Source organism: Bombus impatiens, unplaced genomic scaffold (genome assembly GCF_000188095.3).
Source record: "Bombus impatiens unplaced genomic scaffold, BIMP_2.2 scf_0548, whole genome shotgun sequence".
NCBI classification, from domain to species: domain Eukaryota; kingdom Metazoa; phylum Arthropoda; class Insecta; order Hymenoptera; family Apidae; genus Bombus; species Bombus impatiens.
In genome coordinates this window covers 463,286-490,409 of record NT_176967.1, presented here as the reverse complement: position 1 = coordinate 490,409, position 27,124 = coordinate 463,286, and the positions used below count along the sequence as shown (strand labels likewise).

Below are 27,124 nucleotides of genomic sequence, written 5' to 3'. Positions count from 1 at the left end.
ACGCGTTTCCTCCGGGGAAAGCGAGAGTTCCTTGAAAAGGGATCGTTTCCCAGGGCAAGGGTATCAAAGAGCTACGATTAGCGAAAAGCTGGGTTATTCCGGGCTTTTCCGGAGGGAAGCTTCATGACTCGAGGCAACAACGGGACCACAGGTGATATCGTTGATTCTGTTTCGCAGCTATATAAATTTAAATCGACCCTTCCAAACTACATTTTTCTTTTCTTTTTTTTTTCTATTTCTTCGGCCCGTGTCTTTGAATGGATAACCTCCTTTTCTTGCTTTAACGATGATAAAGTGGAAGCCCTTCTAGGCTGATGTTCGAATATGATGGATAGGAGAAAGAATCCTTTTCTCCTATCTTTGAACTGGTCGGCAATGATCTTGCTAAACGCGGCCAATCCAACGAGAAAAGAAAGAATCGAAATGTGCGGTGCAGGGGTGAAACGCGGGGAGCAGCGGAGCCATAGCTTCACCCCGTTCCGGTTCAGACACCGACATCGTCTGTCGGGGCTAGATTAAAGGGTGAATGTATACATTCGATGAGAATCGTGTCCCTGGTCGGCCTAACGATCCCTTTGGCGGCTGCTCGAATGTCACACACGGCGAACCTCGACGTGAACGACGCGGAGTCCACCCCTCGAATCGTCGCCGTTCGTGAAAAAGGAGGATCCGGCAGCGACAGCTACCGTTTCCTTCCTCGGATTACTTCATTATCGGGTGCCGCCCACCTACCCGTTCCAGCCGAGCAAAAAACTTTCTAATCCCGTCGACGACAAGAATTTCTCATCCGATATTCGATTCTTCTTGGAGCTGGACACGGCGACCGCCCCTTTCCAACGGAAAATCGCGTCGTTCGTTCTGGATCTCGCGAGATTCCAACGTTCTAGTTTCCCCTGTCCCATAGACTTCGAATCGATGGTAATTCGCCGTTTCCTCTGAAAGCTGAAAATCGCGAATTCGCGGTCGCGTGCACGCGTCGATCCAATATGCATCAGCAAACACGCGGGATTCTTGTTAAGATCAATAATAGCCACTGGTTAACCGGTTGTGTAAGCCGCAGAGCTTCTCACTGATATTGACACAGGTAATACACCGTTTACTGGGTTAGTGGATCGATAGGGGTGTAAAGAGCGCGTCTGGTTAAGCGTTTCGGCACTCGAAAGCAAACGAATCCGGCGATATCGCGGGTCTACCGTCTACGAGAAACGGTTCGCCCTGGCAAGGTACAAGGTGGGAGAAAATTACGTGTTGCGAGCAACGAACGTGAAAGCTTGTAACATTGTCCACAGGGATCAAAGCTAAAACCACGCGAACCCCTTTGTGAAAGGATGGCGCGCAAACAGTTTGGGTGGCTCTGGTTCTTCTGTTGCTGGACGAGCAGCTTCTCGAAACGAACCATCGGATCGATTTCCGAGGATGACGAGACGAGTCTCGTCTTCTCGTCCTCGTCCTCTTCCTCTTTCTCTCGTCCCGCGGTAGATAAATTTCCATGGTGAACGGAGCTAGCAGAGATTGACGTTGAAACGATGAATCAGCGGGGACGAAATTTAAATAATGGCCACCCCGGCGGCCGACTGACGAGACAAGGAGAGGGTGAGAGAAAATGATGGCCGCGTATGCTGCCGGTTCACGGTGAGCAGCGCGAGTCTTCCCGATAAAACTGACACATTTTAAATCATTATGAATTACGACTCGATTGTAAGATGGCAAAGGGAAATTTCTGAATGTATTTTACGGCTTAGAACGAGAGATCAGCTAGCGAAACGAATAATCGATACCCGAGATTAAATGAAAATTCCCTGGAAGCCACGCGTAATTTTCACGGGAGATTGCTTTTTCGAATAGTTTGATATGTCGGAGGGGTAACGAAGTCGAGGTGTCGCCATTGTGGGATTCATTTTTCGATCACGATCGAGGGTGTCACGGCGAAGAAAGGAAATTCTCGGCTTCGCCGTTTAATCCCGCGGTTCGGGGGAATATTATGTGCGACGCCCGAAATGAAACAGAATCCCCGATAAAAGGGAAATTGGAACTTTTCCTAGGGATCGATGGGCGTCGATCTCTCGCAAAGAAGCCGAACAAGCCTGTAAAAACACGCTCGCCCCTCCTCCTTTTTCCCTTCTCGTTCCTTTCTGTTAATCTGAAAACCGGCGAATGGATTACACGAAAGAGTTGCCGCGAGATCGATGAGAAAAGAAGCGACCGAGAAAGGTGAAGCGCTCTATTTTTCACCAGAAGGATATTCGAATCTCGCGAACGAATATTCCACCCCACTCGAGAACGCGAGTTTGGCTAAACGCTTTCGCCGAGCTTTCATCGACTACAGACTATGGCTTTCAAGTCGCCGCTTCACCGACTTTCTTCTTTTTCCTACTTCGTGAGTCTACAACAAACGAGAAATTAACAGAAAGAGGAGAGATTGCAGGAGCGTGCATCTTCGCGAAGATTTCCATTTCCTGGCAAATAACATCGTTCAATTTACAGACTGTTCGGCTTTCTTCCCCTCCCTCTCTCTCTCTCTCTCTCTCTCTCTCTCTTCGTTCTTTCTCTCCCTCGGTAACCTCGTTCCGACAGTCTACGAGAAGAAACGGACGCGAAGAGGGAGAGAGACTTTGCATGGAGAAGGTTCATTTGTCTTCGATTCCCGGTACGCACCTGTGAATAGAGACTTACCGCTCGTTATACAGCTTACCGATACAGAAAGCCAGCCACGCACGGCAGCAACCGCGTTTCCCGTAATTTCGTTGCTCGCGAGCAATCGCCTTTGACGAATTTCGCTGGAAACGCGACAAGCGAAAGACCAGCTTCGTTACCGTTTCGTCAGTTTATCATTCTCTGCCTGTTACGATTATTTTTATAGCGACGCGAGGGCAATGACGGGAAAACGAATGGACCATCGGATGAAAATGGAAGGAAAAGACGCGGTAAGAAACGGATGGTAACGATAGCACGGAAGATTTAATCGAGCCGGCCGAGATAACAACCACGGGCTGCGTTAAGACAGAGGTATAATTAATTCGCTTAGAGGCGGACTTATTTTCCCTTAGCGAGTAAATATTCCTCGAAATAAAGTGGGAAATATTAATGCAACGTTAGCCGATTCTCGGCTCTGGCTGACGTACGAGATAACGAGCTTTTTCCAAATGAAAATTTCATCCCACTGGAAGCCCGTGTCTTGCGTACGCAGCCGCTGACGCAGAATTCAATCTTTCGCTACATTTTTCCAGCTACCCTGGAATCTCGGTCGAATAATATTTTTCCACTACAGCGAGCCGAATTCGTGACTCCGCTCTCATTCTCTGCGTTACGAAAGCACGCGAAACTTGCTTTGCGAGAATAACGCGTTTGAACGATACAAGAAGGTTATCGCTCTTCTGTTCTGCTCGCGTCCAACCTAATAAAAATCGCTATCGATATCCGACGATGAGCTCGGCGAACTCGAGCGTCGAAACGTCGACTTTCTTTACCCCCTTCGAAACTCACGAACGTACACGCGGTAGGATAGAAATGCTGGCAACCTCGATTCCAGAGGTTGAAACCTCCGAGGAAATGGAGAAAGGAGAAACATTGTTTGCCGGTGGAACACAGAGCTAACTAAGTTGCCATCTTAACGGAGTGACTTAATTGAAAGGAAAACCTGGTTGCTCGAGACGCCATCGTCGAGCAGCAAATTTTCATTCTCGTCGAGACAGCCGGCGGAAAAATCGGCCAAAGCCCGGAGGCGTGCGCGATAATTCCGACTGCTTCGGACGGCGACTAGTCAGCCAGAGGCAACAGAGACAGCATTGTAAAAGGAGGCAGAAAGGGTGAGTGGGTTGCCGCGGAGCGTTCACCGAAGCGGCACCGCAATTCGTTCCGTTTCGAATATCAAAAACAATTCGCCCCACGGGTGCCACGTGGCTGGCAGAAGGGTTAGTGGATCTTCCTAACTGTGACGGGATAGGGTGAGTAGGTTTTAGCCGAAATATCTAACAGGGTAGAAGGCGAGGGTAGGCCATCCTGGAGCGTCGCGCGTCCTGAATGAAACGGTAGGCGATATTAAAGCACGTCCGGAATGTTGCTCTCCGTGTCGTTAAACACTCCGACACACAGCATCCCCCTGTCTTGTCTTCTCCACCCCGCGCTTTCATCCCCTATGATATTGCGCCATTTCGGGGGACCAGATATTATACGCTTGGAATTGCCGTTCCGCGAGCTCTTCCAAATAATGTGCCATCTAATGGCTGAAACGATGCGGGCGATAATGTCGAAGACTGGAACGATTCGAGTGTTGTTTCGTTGCTAATCGTGCATCTACTCGATTCGACGAAGGGTCGAAGAATCGACGAAAGTTCTCTCGTTTCGAACAAGTTTCCCACCAATAAAGGAGATTCTCTGCTAAACGTAGAAGTAGGCTGGTGAAGTATGGCTTTGAAAAGGAAATGGAGAGGCAAGATGTCGTCACGATCAACTGGAAAGTCGTCGTAAAGTCTGCGTGAAGTCGTCGTCTTCGAATTTCATTAACGGCGAAATGATTTACGAGACTCATCGACGCGTCGATATTAAACCCGCGTTCGGAATGTTGAGATCCGCGTCGGTTAAACGCCGCTCCGGCACATAATCTTTGTCATCTGCCTCCCTCTGCGAACGTGTCGCCCCGGGTGTTTTCCAACCCCGACGGAGGCGAGGGTAAAGAAAAAATGGCAGCTCCTTGGTCGTCGATTGTTTCCAAAAGGAATTAAGAAGCTCAGACTCGATTCGACTTCGATATCCCTTCGAAACGTCGTTCATCCTCGCGTATCCACGATGATTTATTCATACGTTTCCCGAGTCGACTTCAGATATTTTAAAGATAAAACTGGGAGTCTCGCGGGCCGCGTACCGAGAATCGACTCGAAACCCTGGTCCAGTGACAAGCACCGCGAAGAACGAGGGCATATTTATGGAAATATTCAGCAGCGACTGGATTCCATTCATCATCGAGCATATCGACAGCGAACGTTCGTCGAACAGCTCGAAATAAATACGTTTTTATCAACGACCGTCAACGGGACGATCGACGTGCAAATAGTTGCTGGCGTTTGCGGCAAATCGAGCGAGAGGACGCAAATTAATCGAGGCGCGGCGCCTCGGCGAAAACAACGAGTCTCGTGGTCGTTTAACGTTCGTTCCCGTTTGAATCCGATCGAAGCGGCGGTCTCGCGCCAGTTGTATGACATTTCATTACGCGCATCAAATATTTATGAACTTCTTCCGTCGCCGGCGGAGAAAACAACGGTAGTAAAACGCGCGTTGTTTTATTGAGACGCGAAGAGAGTAGCGTGGAAGGCGGTGTAACAGAGAATAAAGACGGAAACAGAGAGAAAACAATGAGGCTGACGAAGAGAAGAAAGCGCGCACGGATTTTACGCGTCTGTTGGTTCGGCTTTTTCTCGTCGCGACGAATCCGCAGAGATAAAAGGGGACGACAGGGGATGGAAGGAGGCTGGCAAATAAACAAGAGCGCTCCAAGTACCGACCTTTCGTTCCGGCCCGAGATAAAAAGGGTTTCTTCCGATCATTCGACCGCCTGGAAGCTACTCCACTCTCGCTTCTCGACCTTCGTCTCCCCTCGTCAACGATCCCCTGCTTCTTCTGCTTGTCGGCTAATCCGTCGACGAAAAACGGCCGGTGTTTCCCGTGGATGCGTAAGCCGTGGAGACGTTCTTTTCCATCGGATTCAATTTCGATATTATCTATAATAAATAATTCTTTGGCAACGACGATGTCGCATCGCGAAGATAGTAAGACACGATGCGTAGACACGAAATCGTAGAAAACTATCGATTCATCCTCCTTGCAAATATTTTTTCTCGCAGCATCGAGACAGTTGAAAATGTTTCGCAAGCAATTTTCTCTGCAAATTACTCATCGGCGGAGGGACGAGACACGCAAGGGAACGACACACAGTCGGAACAATAGAGACGCGAGCGTGCCGCGTTCCCCGTGGATAAAAGGAGCGATCGATGTCGGACGGTGATTGGAAAACAATAAAGAAGAAACGGAATGGAAAAATAACCGGGAAATATTTGCTCGATAAATAGTCGGTCGGCAGCGGGCCGAAACAACGGAGAGCGACCGTGTACGGGACGCTCGACGACCACCGGAACGAGAATCAAGCTCGTGCTTGCGTGCAATCTTCGTCTGGAAGAGGGTAGAGCGTCGAGCTGATTGGAAAAGACCCGAGGCGTATACGAGCGAGACTGTTCTAGGATTGCCGCCGTCCTGCCAGGAATCTCTCGTCTGGTTTTCTGTTTTGCCCGGTTTTACACAAGACACCGGTTATTCTTTCTGAATTACGAACTACGTCGCGCAGTAGTATAGAGCCGTCGGTGGGCAGACGAGAGCGGTAGCAATCAGTAGAATATGCCGCGAATATCGCAGACTTGGTTAGGCGAGCCCATCGTCACGAAGAAAGAGCTCACAGAGGGGGAAAAAACGGAACATCAGCGATTCAACGGGGTGCGTTGGACAGAATCGTTGCTCTAACGAGACGATTTTCAATGGGACAATTTCGGCCAACGACACGGCAACAAATGCACGGTAAACGTGGCGATCGTGACCCTCCGGGACAACAGGAATCGGACGAGCCAGCTCGAGAGTCGCTCGGCGCGATCGTTGCGGCTCGTAACGAATCGTTACGACGAATCGCGGGGACACGTAAACTCTTGGTAACGCGATGGCGTAACGCATGCAAATTCCTGAACAAATGCGTAATTAGCGTGTCCCAGTCGAATGGAGACGTGTTCCGGTGACGAGTGGCGACCAAGCCAGACCCCATTCGGACTGTATACGGCCAGCAGATAGTTGTTAAATCAACGAGAGACGATTTTCGATTGACCGATCCAACCGGTGCCGTCGCGTCTGCTCTCGTCTCTCGCTATTGTTACGAACGTGCCGTTCATGCTAATGTTTCCCCTGCAAATCGAATGTTTTACAGACTCATGCATGTTCATACGCGCCAGGGGAACATCCACGCCCTTGTTATGCGCATATTTATTTCGTGGCACTGAGATTTAGGGACCGAAGGGATAGCGGATGGCGTAATTCCGCGATAGTTACGTCGATGCGACACCTTCGCAACGCGCGGGTCGATTTTTGCCAATCGTAGTACGATACCTCGATTCCCGTTGGAAATCGACGCAAGATCCGAAAAGCGATGTCGCGACGATGAGCGAGACTGGCGTTCGAGTCCTTCTTCTTCTAGCGATGGTGGGAAAAGCTCGGTGAAACTACGATGTACGTTCATCGTAGCGTCGAACGGCGAATTATACGGGGCGCCGCGAATCCATTAATAACCGGAATCAAGTGAAATTCAAACTGGCCGCGTCCCGCTGCTGAATCACTCGCATGATAAATGAGGAGAAGCTTTTTGGAAAGTAGCGGTCGCTTTAAGCGGCGGGCATATACGTCACGTGAGGTGACATTAAAATATACGTTACACCGGCCATGAACGGTTATTTATATCCGGAATGAACTGTGCTTTTCGAATCTCTGGCCCCCTTTTTCCACCCTCGAACAGTGGACGATACGTGCACAGTCCGACGAACATAATATCCGCGCTCTCAACCAAAGAGATCGCATTACGCGATATCGATTCCACAAGGCCGAGAGAACCGAGAAACGCTTCCTCTCCTTCTCTCTCCCTCTCTCCTTTCCTCTATGGCCCTTGCGAACCCTCAAACTCGTCCCTTTTGCCCTGTTGTTCGGCCTGGCTTCATTAACCACGGCACGCTAATTAATCGAGAGACTCTGCCGCGGAATCAAGATGGCACGAAACCGTTTGTGTCTGTCCTCTGTGTGCTGGCGCGGGGGCAGGCCGAAACTTCGATGGAAACGAAACCACCGAGGCGCCCTTGCGTCGCCGAATGATCTGATATTCCCCTCGACTCTACCTGCGACGCTCTCGAGACCGAACGATACCTCCTCGCTTTGATTTCCAGCGTTGATCGTCTCGCGTATATACGTCGCTCTGATAGCTTCCGAGCAGATCCAACCGGAGGGCAATCTGTAACAGGCACGTCTAATGGTTATGTATGCGGACCTTTTAATTTCTATCGTGGGAGCTCTATGCTCGTTCGCCAAACATTGCAGTTCGTCGGAGAAACGATCGTGCAACCGGTTTCCGTTGCTCGATCTAAATTTCGCGTTCGATCCGTGGGAAACGACGAATCCGTGCGTAAAACAACGAGGCCCACGGTCGACAACGCGATGCAACGTCCGTGTGTCGCAATGCAAATTAAGCGTACCGAGTAATAACGTGCTCTCGCCGTTCTCCGACCGCATTTACTGCTCGACGACGAAGGACATCATAAACTGGTAGTCATAAAGCAGGATGAACGTGTCCCGCTCAGGGCATATGCCGACTTCCAAGAATCTCCAAGTAATTTTCGCCGTGGAAATGGAAGCGTTCGCTTAATTGCTTCGCTATCTGCTTGCGACATTTTCGATGTCCATCTCGCACGCTGTGCTACCTGTTAATTTGAAACTACGTTCCGTATCACAGTCAACGCTGATCCGCGATATCTGCGAATTACATGTGCGTGCACGCGTTGAATTCTTCAGCGTCTACGTACAACGAAACACGCTTTGCTCGTTCTAATCGTAAATTCTTCAAAGCCTCGGCGTAAATATTATCATTGAAAGTTACGAGTGCCACGAAGAACTCGTAAAACACGCTTTATCCTCTGAACGAAACGCATACAAAGCGCTCTTAGAGTCACCATGAACGATATTCGGCCAAGTAAACGCAGCAAGTTTGTAACTCTCTGTCACGTTCTCATCATCGCGGCGCATTCCTCAACTGGCAGGATAGGTTCATAGATAAGGCGCTGCTGTCTGTTCACGAGGCACCGAAACGTCTCGCGCATTTACGAGGAATTTCAAGGGACTCGGAAGAGGATAGAGGAAACGGACGACGTCGAGGTGCATGATAGTTGAAATCTACGATAGCAAGTCGAGAACACAGAGCTAGAGGAGTCCATAAAGATGGAACTATATCATAGTCAATCTATCGCGGTGTGTGTATGATGGAATTCTCTAATCGATCGATCGATGCTGTTACGTTTACTTCTTGTACAGTTAGCGCGAACGAATCAGTTCCTCCTTTCATAAACATTGCGAAACTTTGGGAAATCTGGATCTAACGCGTGTTCTAGATCGACTGGAGAACGTGAGAAATCTTAACGTTATGTTTCCCAATGGTGATGCTATGTTCTGCTTTGCTATCGTTTGTGCAGCCTATCACACAGCGTTGCAAACCGCAGCGAGAGATTTCTTGGAGTTAATCCGATAGCAAACTTTCGGGCCTAAACCCAAGAACCGTCTGAGAGCCTTGATTTCCTGAAGTATAATTCGACGAAGCGACCCTTCTCCCGAGTAGTTGTTTAAGTAGATTATGTCGGAGATTAGCGAGTTTACCATTCGACCGCCGAGTAGACGCAGATTTCCAAAAGCCTCGTCCAGGGGAACAGTCCTGTTCCTGTTACAGATCTGCCCTGCTCTTTCTTTCAAACGATAGTAAGTAGCTAAACCGAAATTAATCGACATTATCGGCTATCGATGAGAACTCTGGTGACTCACTTTCGCAAGAAGTCTAGTCCGAGATGAAATCATCGGGGACCAGTCACCCTTAGCCCTGCTTCCGAGTTCGACAGCCGAGACGCGTTCCCAGCCCCCCGCGATACGATTCCATTGGAAACGCAAGGTCGTTATTGCATTTCGTAGGGACACGCGCTCCACTATGCTCTAGGATTCCATTAATTGGATCTGGAGTCGGGTTACGGGTTTCTGTACCGGGCGATGCTGAATCAGAGCAATCGTAAGTAGCGTGTACAGCGCGGAGAAAACGTATGGTTTCCCTGCGGAGAGGGTATCGTAACAGCCTGACAGCGGCTTACGTTCCACCCCGAGCCTAACAACGCTATGTGTAGCCTTTGTCCGCGGTTTGATTACTCTTTTCCTCTTAGTTCTCAGAAGCTCGTAATTACTTGTAGCATTTTTCCGTACTAATTGGACGTCCAGCTTCCAACTTGATATAGCCCTTGTTCTACTGTTTCTTCCCTATGCACGTAGTTGCACAGAATGAAAGATCGTGGACGATCGGTTGTGAAACGCTTTCTATCACCGTATTCTGGTCGTACGAAAGATGCACGGGTTTATCGAATATCGCGGAGACGCGCGTATGCCGATCGCATGAACCTGGAAAACTTGGCGGCTGCGCGCTGGTATCTGTTAACAGAAATTCTATTTTGTATCTTTTTCACGATCCACAAGTTTCCCGTTTTCTGGGTAGAAAGAGGAAAAGAGAGGCAGGCCCTTCGTTCTGTCTGACGGTTCGCAGTCTTACGGTTTTATCGAACAGGACGTCGCCTGCCTGCGGATTCTGCGTCAGGTTCCGATAAAAGTGAGTCGATCGCGAGGAGGGAGGAAACGCCTGGCCACCTTCGCTTTTCTCCTCTTATCGTCCCTGGACGTACGAACCCTTGGTACCGTTTCGACGTCGTGGCGTAAAACACGAGCATTCGACGGACAATGTCTGGAAAGGGAGGCGCGTCCCGAAATCTCGGGAGGAAATCACGTTCTCAGTCAGACGATACATCATCTCCGTTGGCTTTATTTCCTCTGCGTGAGGAAAAACGCGACGCAGAGTGGTGGAGACCGGGTGTAGGGAATTCTCTAGCCGGCTGCTAAGCTCTCGGCTGAATCCATTAGCTCACGCCATTAATATCTCCGTAATGATGAGCGATGAGCCACCGCGAGAAGGAAGAGAATCGCGTAGTCGAGTCGCTTCTAAGTGCGTGGAAGGGATGGGGTGATTCTCGACAAAGAGCAACTTACATGCTCGCGCGCACGGGCAAACCGCGATCCTATCGAGACTCTCACACATACACTCATCAACGAAACCTTTGATAAATGCTGCTTCTCTTGGACCGCTGCCAAACAACACGTAGCACAATATTCCATCGCGCGTATACTCCCACTCTCGGCGAGGCAGTCTACTTATCGATGTACATCGAATCGCCACTGTTCCCGGGCTCCTATGTATATGGAAAACAAAATGGAACGACCCGTTTGCTCCGCACTGCTTCCGAGTCTCTTGAATTTCTTGGAACGATTTTAAGAAGGGAAATAGATTTTTCCAATTGCAAAGATTCGCAAGAGGACATCGTTTCGCCCGCGATCGTCTGACGATCGAGCGCGTCGCTGGCGCGTCGCCAACCCCCGAAACATGCGCGATTCGAGTATAATACCGAGCGGGCGGGGGGCCATAGCAGGGGTAGCTTATCGATACGTATTAAATCCACAGTCCCAAAGCGACTGGTCGTTCTTTCCATTTATCCAGCATCCCTCTCCAGCCACGCGTCTCGCACCTCCAGGTCAATGAGTCTCGTACTCACAATACGGATCGATCGATTCGCGCGGATCTCGCGACAATGGCCACGAACCGACGAAGAAAGCCGATAGAATGGCACCGGAAATCTGACCCACCGCCATGGAAATTCCAACAAAAATCACTTTCCCTTTTCATCGGAGCTGCGCGTAAAACGCCGCCAGCCGACGCCCTGCTCTCTGCCTCCTCTTCGCGCAAACCAGGCACGTGTCGCGTGTGTTTTCCAAGGGCCGCCCTCGTCTAGGCGCATCTCTCGCGGAGAATGTTAGACGACGTTACACGCGAATCTCGTGTTTTCCGAGCTGGATTCTCGCGCGCTAGATTTTCTCGTTGATTCGACTGTCGCTATTCGTGTGTCTAGAGTTTGACAGAGAAAAACAATGGTGCAACGTTTGAAGAATAAATCCGGTTTCACGGCTGCTAATACGCCTTTTCCGCTATTACCGCATCCGCATAGTACGAGAAACGGTATTTCGTCATACGGCTTTCGACCGTGTCGTGATTACACGCCGGTTTCGTAACTGGCCGAGTTGCTATCTTTGTCGAGGAAACGCTAACGACGTCCTGTTGATCGATCGGCAGCGAGAAATAGTTATTTGCAGTTCTATTGCAGAAATGGCTTTTTAATAATTTTAACGCTCATTAAAAAATCCATCGGGGCCAATGATCTGAACGACCATTTAAAAGCATCCGATAACCCTTCGAAATATCGTATCCAGCCGAAAGTGAATGCAACTTCGAAAAAAGCTCGCGTACAATCTTGTTGAAAGCGAGGGCATAAATCAATATCGCTAAAGTTACTATCAACGAAGTTCCTATAACTTTTAGCGATATCAATGATTCGTTGAAAGGGTTCGGTCGATGTTGTACAGCTTTCAGAGCTGGTACACGCTTTTAAGATGCTTCTAATGGCACCAATATTTCACCGCTATTATTCGTATTCGCTCTTTTCCCTAACATATCCTAAAATACAGTGAACGAAGATCGTAAATATTCATTACGAAATAAATTAATACCGAGACAATCATAAATCGCGCGACTTACCTAACGAACGATCTGTTTTGTTTCCAGATGATCGATGCATCCTACCACACGAATCCGTCGCTACAAAGCACTGCCCTGATAATCACCTGCGCCGTGGCGGTGCTCCTGACGGCAGCGATCATGTCCGTCGTTTTCTGGAAGTGAGTACAAATTCTAAAATTCTACGAGTTTACAAGTAATTCCGATGACGGTATAGAACGACGTACGACAGGATAGAAAATAACAAAGCGCTATGTTTGACGGCGTGAAACTCTTCAGGGTCGCGTCATGGAGGAGCTTGTGACTCCATAGTAATAAAGACTAGGTTTCATTCCGGCTGGGCATCGTAACGTGTTCGAGGTTCGAGGTCGTTCGGGTTGTAACCATATTTCAAGGGTTCGAGTGGCCATTCAGAGGGTGAAGGAGGGACAAGAAAACGTCTGGTAGATGGCACAAAAAAAAAAGGAGGAACGCGTCATTGACATTCGAGTGACCATTAAATTAGCCAAAAATAGGTCATTTCGCTTCACTGCCTTCGCGTGTAAATGACATCGTTGCTTCGTTTACGAGCAATCTTCCAAACCTACTCCAGGCTCCCTGTCGTTTGTCTCGTTTGTCATAGAAAATTTGCCAACAGCTAATCAGATAGGCTTCGCGAATGCATAGTAAAAAGAATCTAAAATGTATGCAGGAAGCGGAGCTAATTGCCATTCCAGTGAGCGTTGAATTATCGAACCATAGCTCGTTACCATCGTTAGAATTGCTTAATCGTGTTGCAACTACAGCGGTTACGAAAAAATATACTTTTCGCAAATACTTTCGCGAATGTACCTACTTTTATTTTACAACGAAACATTAATTTTTTTATCTGCTTTTACGTTTAATCTTCATACGAAACTGCTACTAAATCAGATTTAATCTAACTAATACGTGTAAATGCGACAATAAATACGATAGTCGATTGATTTTAACAGCAACTGTAAAAACAGCTTAAGTCGTCCGACATGTGTCAGCAACGACAGAATGCGATTTTTTAATATACTCGAGGTACGTGTGATAAAGTACACCATACCATATTAGTTGACAAGAATCATCTTAGAATTGCAACAATGTTGAGAAAGTCAGATTACAAAGAAGCCTTTCCTCGACGACGCGGACAAAGTGCCAAAGAAGCGCACTTCAGGGAGTCCGAAATTAGCCAGAAATAGGGCATTGAAGGAATGGCGTGCGTCGAGACAGTGTTACGCGCCGGTAACGAGAGAACAACGTTACACTGATAATTTCCGACACGGTGCGGCGACTGTACAGAACTCCCTCGCTTTTGTGCCCGCGTAAGCAAGTTGGCCACAGATCCGCGCGACTATCGAGCCTCGTACAGGGAAGAAATATGCATTCACCGCAGAAACGCGGCTGCGAGATTTACAGGCCCCACTTTACCTCCATTCGGACATTGTCTCTCGTTGCTTTATGCGGCAAGTCGTCCGCTCGACGTAGTAAAATATGAAATGCGACTGGGAAAAAATGCTCGCAGGGATTGGGACATTCTCTCGCAGCGGCGCGTAAGAAAGCAATTTTTAGGAATAAAGCGCGAAATTTTGTTTAGGTCTAGCGTTTCTTATTTTAACCTTCCCGGACGATCCTGCTTTTATTACAAACTCTTATATTTCAAAATCATAAGTAAAAATATAATACGTCACATTTTCTCTATCTCAGACAACAGAGGAGAACTTTGGAAGTTTCAAGATGTTCCAATTCCATACCGAAGCCTTCGAATTAGATACGCTTGATGTTTATTTGTTCCGCGTGTTTTCCAGACATTCCCACGATTGAAAATAAAATCAGTCGAGGTATCGATCGATGAAAAAGCCGGAACGAAACGAGTTGCTTGGCAAAGAGGTACGACGACTAATTTCGCGTGCACCAGGAGAGTCGCCGGTAAAAAGACGCGGCGGGCGATGATGCCACGATCGATGAACTCTGGCCGAGAGATCGGCAACGGGCCAAGACGATTTTGGATCGGACAGAGGCCCGCATTCAGGATTCACCGGTGGCGTGTTGTATTTTTATCGACACAAACCTCTCGAAGGTCCACCGGTCGTGACAATGCCGGCCCTGTGTGCTTCGCTATTCGCGCGGTTATCGTAACGCACATTCGTTATCGTTAGCTCTCTGTGATATCTCTGCTGATAGTTCTGGTATGTATGCTCCTATTTTCCCCTTTTCCTCTCTTCTCCAGAGGTCAAGAGATTCTTCACGCGACAAATGTTTCTTAATTCTCGCGAGTGTATCATTTGTTACGAGCAAGACGAACCATTGCGTTTTAAACCGGGCTCGCACGAGCGTTGAAACGACGTCCGTTGTGTAAATGTGTATATCGTCGTACATCGAAGTGACGTACGTTCCTAGCGTGTGGGCTGCATCGCAGGACAGTATATTTCTACAATGAACGTCACGCGACGAACGTCGCGCCGTTTCAACGCTTGTGTGTCCCCGGCCTTACTCGGCGATGTAGGTACAGCGATGCAGCTTTTTATTCCACAAGGTTTTCGCGCTCGATCAACTGGACGTCCACGTGGATAATTTGTTTCCACGCCATTCGAAAGCAACGTCTGTTTGCACAACCGCGTCTCTGTTGTATCCCGTTTTTTCAATTTATCGTAATAGTCGGCCATTATCGTAGCCCACAAGCGTGGTATCTCGAGTGTTACCGCTCCGCGACTCGCCGACTCTCGGCGTCGAGTTGCCGGACTTTGTGGGTGGTATCTTCCTCTACATTGTGCTTGGAGCAGCTTCTTCTCCTCCACTTGACGGCAAACGGCGTGTTCTGTCGCCTCGCAGCATTTCAGCTCACCCAACGCGCCGAACGACACGTGCATTTCCTCGTGTAATAAACCTTGCTAATCTACCTGGTGTCTCCAGAGTTAACGTATATTATTCATCTCGTTTCTACCGAATATGTACACGATAAAAATTCATTGGAGTTTCTTAATCGTTCCAAACGTACGTAAATGTACGTAACGCAAGAATAGATTTATACAAAATTTATAAAAGACACTCTAGCGATTGTACTAAATAACTTTAACCCTAACATCGATAAACTACAGACTGTCTTTTTTTCGCATTACCTTTATTAGGCGCGCGACGTTATAAAAAGCATCCCTGTCCGTACTTGACCTTTCACCATGTATGGCCGTATTGCAGTAAAAGTAATGACAACCTGTGTCCATAAACCTGTAAACACAAGATTGCTTTGCCTTTTCTTCCCTGCAGCGTGAAAGTAAAACTCGCCTACTTTTCCACGCAGTAGGTCACCGTTTCCTTGATCGAAATCGCGCGTGTCTTTTTAATCACGATCTTAGATAGCCGGTGCACGAGTATAGGAGCGTAAGAAGCGCAGGGACGGGAGAGCGGAACGCTCTCGGCTTGTTCGTGTTGCAGGCAAACGCGGAGAACCAACACGACCACGCGTAGTTTGTATGCTAATCAGAGCCGTGTTCACTCCCATCTCCGCGTTCTCCCTTCTTCGTCCCATGAACGTTCGTTCCGTCCTCGCTGTCGTCGTAGTCGTCGTCGCTCTTTCTCTACGCCGCTATGCTATTTCCTGCCTGACCCGATGCGTCGTCGCAGTCGTTCGGCCGATTCGCGATAATTCGACGCCGTTGTTTTAAACGGCCACGCGAACCGGACGATTCGTCGAGAACCGATTTTCTCTCGCTTTTAACCATCCAACCTATTCCAATCGCTCGCCGCGACAAATTGTAAGTGATGTAATCGAGCCACGATATCAGTCGATCAGCGTCGGCTGAGTTATTGCAGAGGCAATTATTCGATGGTGTTGTAGCTTGCAGTGGATCGAAGACAGTAGCAATCGGTATTATTTATAGCGACAATTGGACAGAGGCTGATAGCAAAGGACGAAACGTGTCCGAAGTCGAATATCCTTTTCCTGGTAATAATGGAACATATTTCTGTCGTTAATCCTGAGGTGGATGTTAAACGTGTTGGTTGGTTTAATAAAGAAACGAGTGATAAAATTATAATAGTCAGTGTATATTAAAATCACTGTAAGTACAAGTACAGAGATAGGATCGTAATCGTCGCTCGTTCAATGCTATTGTTCAACTCTACGCTCGCTATTCGACTGTATGACTCGCTATAATGACTCGTTATAATGACTGCCCTAAAGAGCACGTTTATTTCTATCGGCCGGTGTTATTATAAAAAGTTCAAATGTAACTCCGGTTGACGATTAGAAACAACGGCGATAATATTTTGTTCGTTCGTTTACCTTTGAATCTAACAAACTAAAACAACGTTGGTATTCCAATGCACAAAAATATGAGTCTCTCCCGATTCAAATCTTCCATTGACAATCCAAAAATGGCTTCTATCTAGACACGACGAGTTCGTTTCCATTCCCTCTGGCGATAAATATCTCGATGAATCGCAGCTGATGGAAATTTCGCAATAATAAAAATGTTGTTGTACACGCGACACAAATGTACCAATGATGGAAGGAACGAGCGCGTTACGTAATCGACGCAAGGCCGCGCCATAATTTTTATTCCGATGTCGTTGACCGATCCCACCCCTAGTCCCGACCGCTGTATCTGTCTCGTCTCACGCGGAAGCGCATTCCGGGGACGACCGCTCGAGGATATCGATACCCGCGGCCACGGAATAGTCCCTCTTTCCCTCGTTTATTTTCCTTATCCCAGCCTTGGAAGAGAAACGGCGTGGCAAGCTTTAAAATCTGAAAGAAATGCCTCCGTCGCATCGAACCCAGCGAACGAGGGAAGGGGGATTAGGGGGTGGAGAAGAGATCCCGTAGTCTTTATTTAACCGGCAGTCTTCCGATGCTACGAGGTTCCTGGCAATACCTCTTCGCCTAATCTAACCTATATTTTTCAGTGTTTCGCCCGAGCAGCCGACTATCGGCCGCCTTTGCGCACCTTTTCTGCGGTAACTATCCCTTATGGAACGAAACTACGTCTAGACAGAACTCTACTCGTAACGCCTCCATTTCGCGTAAACGCGCCGTTGCGTTCAATGCTCGCTGCGAAATCCTGGTGAAACCTCGCGCCAAAGGGCGGCCGTCTGAGGAAAAAAACACACCCCTATATAGCCATTAAGGGGTGATCCGACACTTAAAATCGGATCGAACTGCCTGATACGAGTCCCATGGAACTTTTTTTCAGCTACCTTCCGATGTTACTTTCCTCCAACGACTTCTTTGTAAATCGATGATAATCGATTCCAATGGGATTCGAGTTATGATCTTCGACGAGGCTTTGAATCAGACGACTGTAATCCTATCACCGTACCTTTCCAGTCAATGGCTAATGTTCGCTTTCTTCGCCAAATCGGATCGTTAGAGGAAAATAGGATTTCAGAGGGTCGTTCGCTAGGCAGGAAAAAGCTTTTCGGCGAAACGAAACCCGCTTCCTCACGGCGTGCATACTCGTTAATTCGAATCTTCGATTGGCCGGGCAGAAATTGCACCCGTGGTAATAACGATAAACATCGGAGGGTTGTTCCGAGGTCGAATTGTCGCGCGAGCCAGTGGCGACGAACGCGATGCTGGAAGCCGACGGAATGGAGAAAAAGGGGCAGAAAAAGACAGTCCAGGGGACGGTCGGTTCAACGATATTTCTCAGTTGCGCGGTGGGAGGGTAGCATTACTTACGTTCCACTTGCCACGGCACAGATTCGAGAGACGATGTAAACGAGAAACAGGGAATCGCGAGAACGAGGAAACGGACGGGGGCTACTCGCTACTCTTTCCTCTATTTCCTCTTTCTTTTTCCTCTATCTTCCTACACCTTTTTGGCCCTCGCTTTGTCTCCGTAAGCCACATTCGGGTCACCGGCGCAACGCGCGCCGGTACGCTTTAACGATCTGCATTGCATGAGCACTTCGCTTTCTCCTGCCATCTCTGTACAGTTCGTTTCTCCGACGAGGCGAGAAACTCTTCTCTTCCTTCTCTCGGATGTTCTTGCGACCCACTGCACCCAACCCCCGCCGGCGTCGTCACAGTTTCGGCTTGTACACGATGCCTGACAAACAAGCCCCGGTTATTTCGCATGGCAAACAAGCGGTTACCGAATCCCTTTCCATTCCCGTTTTCGGTGGCGCGCGCGTTTATTTCGAGGAAATCCGATTACTCGCTCCATCGGGACGTACCGCGCTCGTTCTCGCCGGAATTCTCTCGCGAACCATATCGAAAAAGCGAGTAACGATACTATAGCAAATTTATTAAAATCCCCTAACGAAATCTATGCCTCTTTTGCTTGAAAGATTGTTTTGCGCTGGCTAGTTTCTAGCTATTTGGGTCGCGAAACATCCCCTCTCTTTTGTGCCTGTTTTTCGCCTAAATCCAAACGTTGCGTCGCTGCGACCGTACGAATGTCCCATGTGAGGAAAAAAATACGCTTGGCCCCAGGGACGCTGTAGGGGCTGATGCCAAGTCGCAGAGGGGATGCAGCACGCACACACTATACAACAGTCAGCAATTATGTAGAGTGGCCGGTGTCTGAACCGACTCGGTCTAGTTGGCCGCTGCATTCGCCGTGCACTTACTCGTCTTCGCTGTCGTCGATGGCCGACGATGGCGTCGTTGCTTGTTAACGTTGTGCCTCGGGTGTCTTGGAAACGTGCAGTCCTTTCCGCTTTTCTCTCTCGCGTTTCATCCCTCTCGATCGCAGAGGCAGAAGGACACGGAGCTGGCTTCTGTTGCGAGCCAGAGACATTGGTAAGAAGTGCACGTGCAAGAAAATCGCGGGATGCACTTACGGATATTACCGGGGAACGCAGCCGGTGTAAGAAACGGGGCGAACGTCGCAAGACTCGTTGTTAAAGGGACCCGGCTGGCAAGAATTAAATCTTCTGGGAAACGTACGCGTTCGCGGTGTAAATCGTCGTGACGCGTTTTGCTGATTCTGCGTCACGTCTCGAAAATCTTTCTCCTCGATGGTACCCGGGGGCATTCAGAGTAAATTAAAATGGAACATCGAGCTAATTGAAAGCGAGGAAATCGAGAAGGACGTACTTAAAGGGATGGACGATTTACTCATAACAGCACCGCTTAACAAAGATCCTGCTAAATGAGAGGCGTCGCTATTCGAGTTGCCGGGAAACCTCGCTCGTCGTTCCATGGAACACCGGCTGGTAATTAAGCGAAGACAAAAATCCTCGTCACCCACCGCCGATTCAGACGTTTTTTCTTCTGTTTACCCGGGAATTAGTTGCCGTTCCACTACTTTGAGTCGCGCTTTGAAGCTTGTTGTCTCTGCCGCCGCTCGTGTTTTCTCTACGCTTCCTCCGGTTTTTCACTTGCGTTTGTTTTGGTACGCGTCTCCGATATTGCGCGTAATCAAGGGCCCATTGTGAGCGTTCTGCAGGGCCATTAGACGGACGTACACGAAGGTACGAAACGCGGCCAAGTCCGGTGCATACACGCGTAGCTGCACGGAACGCGTACATCACTCGATAATTTCGACCGGGCCTTCCTCGACTTGGACGATGCCTCGTTCAGGGAACAGTGAATCATGCTCGTTGTTTCTGTATATGCAGAGCGACGGATACCCGTGAGGGGGAAACGGTAGTCCATGGGTAATTTAACCCGTGCCAGCCCTGAATGGGTTATAATTGGTGATGACAGGCCGTCAGGAGAGGCAGCATTCAACGCGGCGAAAGTGTCGCCCTCGAGGATGAGCGCGTCGTGCCAGACGTCGGAGACACCCGCCGGATTTCTCTCTGTACGTGTGGGTGACGTCGATTCAACCGGGTACCGTGGAAGGTTACGATCCCTGAATGGCTTGTCAGTTTCTAGACGCGAGATGTTCGCGGTGTAATCGCCTCTGATGAGGTCCTCTCTCTCTCTCTCTCTCTCTTCCATCGTTTCTTCCCCTCTTCTTGCCAGCGATCCATCTTCATATTGCCCGAATCGAAAGTCTATTACGCTCCACTTTGTCGACGAGAAACAGAGGCTTTGAACGATGCACGGATAATTCGATTAGATTGGATGGTGGAGAGCCAATTCACGGAAGGTAGTGTTGAGAGGTAACCGTGGCCCGCGTTATGAACGGATTCTGTTCCTGAAACGATGCACCTTATAGCAGCTGTTCGAGCTGTGGTGCATCGAGCACTTCCTCCGTTCCCTTTGTAACTGTAGCCCTGGCCTACGGTCGGATTCCTCCATTGGTTAAGCGAGTAGACATAATTCCATTCTAGCAGTGATATGCTCGCGAACGCAGCGTTCGAGAGAACAGTCAGGGTTTCTCATATCTGTGATCGAATACGCTTCAAGGATCGCAAATTACGACGGTTAAAAATCCATAATCTTGCACTCCTCTAAGAAGTACCTACGCGTAACGTTTAAACACCAACGATGATGCCATCAATGGAATACGCTTTTAACGCATTAATCGACGTAAACAACGAGGACAATGGGTCCGCGAATAGCGAAGAGGAGTGAGAATCCCTGGAGCAGCGGGGGAAACACGCCGGACTACCATCGTTCTAATCCCATTCCATTGCAGCTTCGCAGTCTGGAATATTACCCTAACTAGCTATAATTACGTCATCGTCATTGTCTCCTCGCATACATCGGCATTGAATGCTAGACAGCCGTTTCTCCACCAGCTCCGACCCCTTCGCGCAGGAGGTCGTCTCTCTGCTTTTCGATCCCTTGTCTCTCTCTGTCTCTCTCTCTCTCTGTCGGCCTGTTCTGGCTCATTTGCAAGGGCCAGCGAGGCTGTACGTGCATAAATGCCGCGCGGATTTCCACGGTGCGAGCCCCGTTTTCGACGGTTGCTGCCCGTTGCAGCCGAAATTGTAACCTCCGTCCTCTCTTTCGCTTGTTTATTCCGCGCACCTGTGACTCTTGCGGCGGAACCGTTTCCACACACTCCATTCACCGGCTGAATGTGTGTAGCTGGCTCGTTACGTTTTCATTCGCGCACTCGACGCTTTCGCGCGGACGGTCGTTCACCCGGTGACTTTTTTTTGTCCCCGGCTTTCACAGCTCGTAATTGGGGAAAGAAAATCGTCAACCGCCGCGCGGAACAGCCGACGAAAAAAGCGTCGAGTGTCGCGGAAAGGAGCTCTTCCTGCGAGAAAGCAACGGCAATGACGTGGCAGAACACGGAATCGTACATATGTAGCCTAGATACTTTAGATTATTATTTTACGTCGTCTCGTGACCGCGACTGCTGCTTCAAAAAACCTCTGTTCTCACGTGCGAAACGTCACTGAACGAAAAGTACGAGATGTCAGATGTCAATGAACCACGATAAATACGAACGATCATCGGATGTACTTAAGTTTCTACAGCCTTTGCAGAAATTCCAAACTAAACCGCTCTGGAGCCTTTCGATATTCGTTTAATCGTTTCTACGGTTCGCGTCACTTTCTGCAAGTGTGCTATTACTTATGAACGAAATTGTACGTGTACCAGTAGCAGCAACTGGAGCAACGTGGAATTCAGATTGACGCAGCATGCGTTTCGATCAGATTCGAGGCCGTACCACAGGGACATCCATATTCATAGACGGGGCCAGGGATATCCGCGAAGGCGCCGATCGTCGACGGGCCAGGAAGCGCGGTTGGGATGCAGCTGCGCGTAGATGGTATTCGTCCGCTTGCATATCTGGCGCGGAGTGCATGCTCGGATGGCGTGTAGCCCTGTGTTAATACAGAGACGGGATCTGAGCGCGCGTTAATATAAGCCGGTCGCACCGGCGTCGATTAGTTGGTGCATGCAACGACGCGCGGCCGCTCTAATGCGACGTTACGCCAGTTATGTTATGTCGAGTATGCGAACCGCACTCAGGGGAACGCTGCACCCGAGATGGAGCCCCATAGAGCGTCCTGATCTGCCTGCACCGCAGACTCTATGTGCTGCGGACAAGCACCGTGCGTCCAATACCAAACTGTATCGGATGGTCCGGCCACCACGAAGGCTGCGCAATTGCATTTCGCGAATTATTGGCGTATCGCCGGCAATTTCGATCCTGCACTCTACTCCCTGTGTAGAATTCGAGGCCATTGGAGGAAACGTCGAGACAGAGGCGAGCCGGACCACCGTCTTTCGGCAGACCCGAATTCCTTTGGTTATTGAAGCAAACCTCAAGAAGGTCTCGCTTCCCTGCCAATTAGGCAAGAATGGTTCGTATCGTCGGCTCGTATTGTCCATGGCACGCTGACTATATCGTCTTCTTGATATTCTCCCGTAAAGGAATCCGTGGACGACGTACATAAAAGGAACGCCGGGATCGGAAACGTCTGAACGTTTATTTGTATTGTCCTGTATTTTGCCGATTATTTCGATTGAAAATCAATTTGTAACAATATGTAAAAGCGACGAATGAACCGCCTGGTGCTTCATCAAGAGTATAGAGAACGCGTTCATGGATGTTTCCCGTTACACAAGTAGCTAGTAACGAGTTTATTCGATTTAGATTCGTAATATATAGGACGTTGATTAACGGTAGTTGCCGGCTACGAGTCCGCGGAAAATTGGCATTTGTCGCGTGCACGCGTTTACAGCGACCACAACTGCGCGACAAATGGAAATTTGACGGGAGTAGTTCTTTGGCAAGTTACTGATTGAATTAATGCCGAGCGCCTGCTTCGAATGGAATTCGATTACATCGGTAGTTGCACCTCATCGATGGTGATTGCGGCGTGGAAAACACTGCGTTCGATCGCGATCGCGCACGTCGTCGAAACCGTTTCTAGGTCTTTCGTACGCTGCCGAGGGAAAATTTTTCACGCGAGCAGTGCACGATAATGGGAAGGGGAAAAAACAGGGCGAAGAAGGAAGCGACGAGTAAAGCGGAAAAAGGGAAGAAATAGGAAAAACGGTAGAGAATTGGTGGAGTTTCATAAACAGAATTATGCTAACTACTCGTGGCAGCGAGGCGAGATAAGACGGAAAATCGAATTCAGACTGAGTTGAACCTTCTCGAGAAGACACTCGCAAGTTCTCGTTAATGCAGCGTTTCTCGTCTTCCAGCTATCGCGATGCTGCTGCCGCTTACTCGATTTCTCTCGTCTCTTGGAAAAATGAAAGGGACCGACGAGCCGAAGTAACACGATCGTTACGGCAACGCTGCAAACTAGTTTTCCTATCTAATATAGTTCCTTGTGCTGATAACTCTCGGCTGAAATTGTTTTCACTTTTTGGGTTAATAACTTGTTTCAACAGCGTCGGAAACGACAGGGTGCTTGCGAGTACAAAGCAATTCCGGTTGGTCTCGAGAGAGTGACGATTCGCGCAGGAAAGCATAAAGATAGAAATCCTCCGGACGAATTAAAGACCGCGCGGACGGCAATACTGACGAGCCTCTTAATCTCTTCGTCGCTTAATTATTCCCTCACGTAGCAATAATGAGAAGCCGTGGCAGCGTACCTGACCTCGTTCAAAGGAGATCGTCATTTAGGCCGGTCGTCGGGTACCAAGCCAGCGAGAACAAACGAGATGGAAGATCATTTAGAGGTGATTTACCTCTGTTGCGGCGCGTCCAACTTACCCTCTGGTTACGGTCTATTTAGTAATCTCAAGAAATACAAGCGAGTGGAACGACGTTAAGAGGGAACAACCGACTCGCCTCGACGTTTGTTACTTAAATTAATTTCACGAATTTACATCAGTGGCGGGTAGAAGGAGACTGCGAAGTGGCGTCCGATTCGTGGAACTCTCATTTCGTCGTTGAGAGTATCTGCACGAAGATCGAATCGTGCATATTCTATGAACGTGAAAGTGGATTCGAAGCATGACAGCGCATTATTAAAAATTCTAATTAAACTATAAGCTGGATAAAGCAGCGCCACTCTGCCGCTTACATCGACAATGTGAGCGCTGTCTCGAGTTACGTCGACAGATCCAGCTTTAGCGTAGAATTGATAGATTCAAGGCGTACGAAAATTAAATTTCTACGTGGCGGAAAATAATCCTTACGTAGGAAATTGGTTGGTGAATTCTGCACCCTTTCGATTTCGCTTCTCCCTTCTACGTTCGTGATCCCTCGCGATGATACCTTCACGAGGTATCGGCATCCTGCGAGCCGAGAAAGAGAGAAGAAAGCCACGCAACGTAACGGGTCCGGTCGAGCATCCTGGCGCGAAATAAAATAAAACGGATATTAAAACTGGCGAGAGCTAATTTCCTCGCCTTCCCAACCATAATACCCGTTCTCCACCTATCGGAATACCCTCTTCCTCTTCTTTCTTTCGGCTTCTTTCTCTCGATTTTTTCCCTCTTACCGCGCCGCTAAGCTATCCATCGAACGAACGCCTTCTGAATATTCAGCGGAGACCGGAATGGCAGGAGGAGAGAAATATTCTCTGGTCGAAGGGACAGAGCCGATGCGACCGATCGAGAGAGAAGAGGAGGGACGAGGTGGTGCGGGACGAACAAATCGAATTCGAGGCTCGAGCATGACGAGTGACAGGCCGCTGAACGTACGCTGCAGATGCGATTAAAGTCTGCCAACACGTCAACGTGATGCTCCTGAAATGCGAATTCCCTTCCAACCAACCGCTCGGCCCTTGACCCATATTCACGCAGACACGAAGATTGAATCGCTCTCGTGAAAATCCATCGAAGTCACCCGCTGATAAAAATCGACGTAGCCTCGTTGATATACGATATCTGGATTTTTATTAATTTCCATCCGCGCGTCAAATATTGCCGCGACAAGAATGCCGGAGCTGACAACAGTGCCGTCAGAATTCCCAGAAGAAACAGGCGAGCATCGAACGAGAAAAGATTTATCCAAGTAACGTTCTCTAACGTGATTTACCTCTCTTCGATCGTACTGGCCTTGAAATTGCCACGATTCCACTGAAATCTCTCTGTTTCTTATTGGACTGTCTCTCTTGTAAAACGTGTCTCATCGATCGACCGTACAAAATCAAGAGAAAAGATAAGCGAGAGAGGAAGAGTATGGGTGAGAGGAAAGGAAAGCCGAAAAGGAAACGGTCTGTTCATCCGACCGCAATCTCCGTTCGGAGGTAGGAGATCCGCGTTATCCTTCGAAATCGGAGGATGATGCTCCTTCGGGACGTAAACGGTAATCGGACACCGGGAAACGTATATGCTAGACGCCAGGACATCCGATACTACATCCATATAATATTGCCGATGCTTTTAGCCACGACAAACAGTGACCTCGTGCACCGTGCTCGTCGATCATCCCTTTCACGCGCCCCAACCCGCCCTATAGACGATAGAACATCATGGATATTTCGATTCTCTCGTTAGAACGACGTTAATCTTGTCTCGAATATCTAAACAAAGATCAGCCTGTAGATTCTTTTAGTTTTAAAAGGTATCGTAGACCTGTCGGAGAGTCGATCGTTTCGAATTCGAAAGAACAATGGGAGAACAGTTGCAACAGCCCACTTGGACAACCTTATCTGTCCGAAGATGCTTGAAACGACGTTAATGCCTTTCGTCAAAGGGGTCTCCACTTTATCTACGTGCCTATCTTCTGGTAATGCACAATGTGCCTGGTTATACCAAGTGGGGACCACTCGAGGGACATTCTACAACTGCAGAGACGTTTGACGTGACTGCACACCTTCCATGCGAATCCAAGTACCTTTGAGATCATTACGGCGCCATCCTCCGTCCTGTTTCGACCCGCACTCGAGCTACAGCCTCATAGTCAGACGGTTGGTTAATCAAGCTCCATTTCACTTACCAACCCCCTTGCTACGCCGCTCCCTTAGTATCTCTTCCTGTTGGGCGGCAAACTCTCGCTCGCCTTCCCGTTTGCCAACTTCTCCGCATCTTCAATGACCCTCGCACCTGCCACCGCCTACCTATTAGACACATCGGCTTAGTCGCAAACCACCACGTTTATTGCTCGAAGATCGGACGATCCTTTAAAGATGGTGAAATCGAGGAGGTACTAAGTCCGCTCTAAGAATTGTTCTACCGAGCTAACTCTCTAACGTTCACGCTCTTTCTTTGCAGTCAGATTTAGAGTTGCGAATAAGCGCGACGCGTATCGGACTTGCTTGAAGTCGCTATAAAAGCGAAGGAAACATGCAGGCGTTAAGCGACTCGATAGAAGGACAATCCGCACGTTTTTCAACGGCTTTCCACCGGACGGTGGTGAGGAAGGCGCGAGTCGGTTGTATTTGTTCGGCGGCGGGCAGCAGCTCATTAGGTAAATCCGAAAAAAGCAGGGTAAACTCGGGCGGAGGAGCAGCACGACGAGAAGTACCTTAGCACACAAATTTATTCGTAAACTTTCGCAATTTAAATATCCGCGGTGTTTCAATCAAGCGGCGCCGCACGTTGCGGCACGTGCGCGTACACACCTACGCGCCTCTGTATACAGCCCTCGAGATTACTTTCTTGCCCCTTTAGACTTTCATCGACTCCTCACCCCCTGCTCGCCCTTCCTGGTCGGTGCTCGAGTACCAGCGGCAAGAGATTTTCGTGTCGGCGCGTTACGCCGTTAAATATTAAATGGCATCGCGAACCCATCGTCCCCTCGAGAACTTTTGCAACAGCTTCGGAACCAGCCTCCCTTTCATATTTTCTATTCCTCCACTGAATTCGAACATTTTTCGCCCCTATGCACGCGAGCAGCTCGAGAAACGAAAGAAGGCGATTCTCTTCGATGCCACCTTTGTCCCCGTGTTATCTACGATCGTCGGAGAAAACGGCGGCCC

General features: G+C 48.9%; 1 protein-coding gene across 5 annotated transcripts in view; it reads left to right on the top strand.

The window, feature by feature from the left end:
• LOC100743152 overlaps nt 1-27,124 on the top strand; it is a 240,125-nt gene that overhangs the window by 192,535 nt on the left and 20,466 nt on the right. For all 5 annotated transcript variants that reach the window (XM_024369253.2, XM_024369251.2, XM_033321977.1 and 2 more), the window contains one exon: nt 12,482-12,594. In XM_024369253.2, the coding sequence (XP_024225021.1) occupies nt 12,482-12,594 (113 nt within the window). The remainder of the gene's footprint in view (nt 1-12,481; nt 12,595-27,124) is intronic.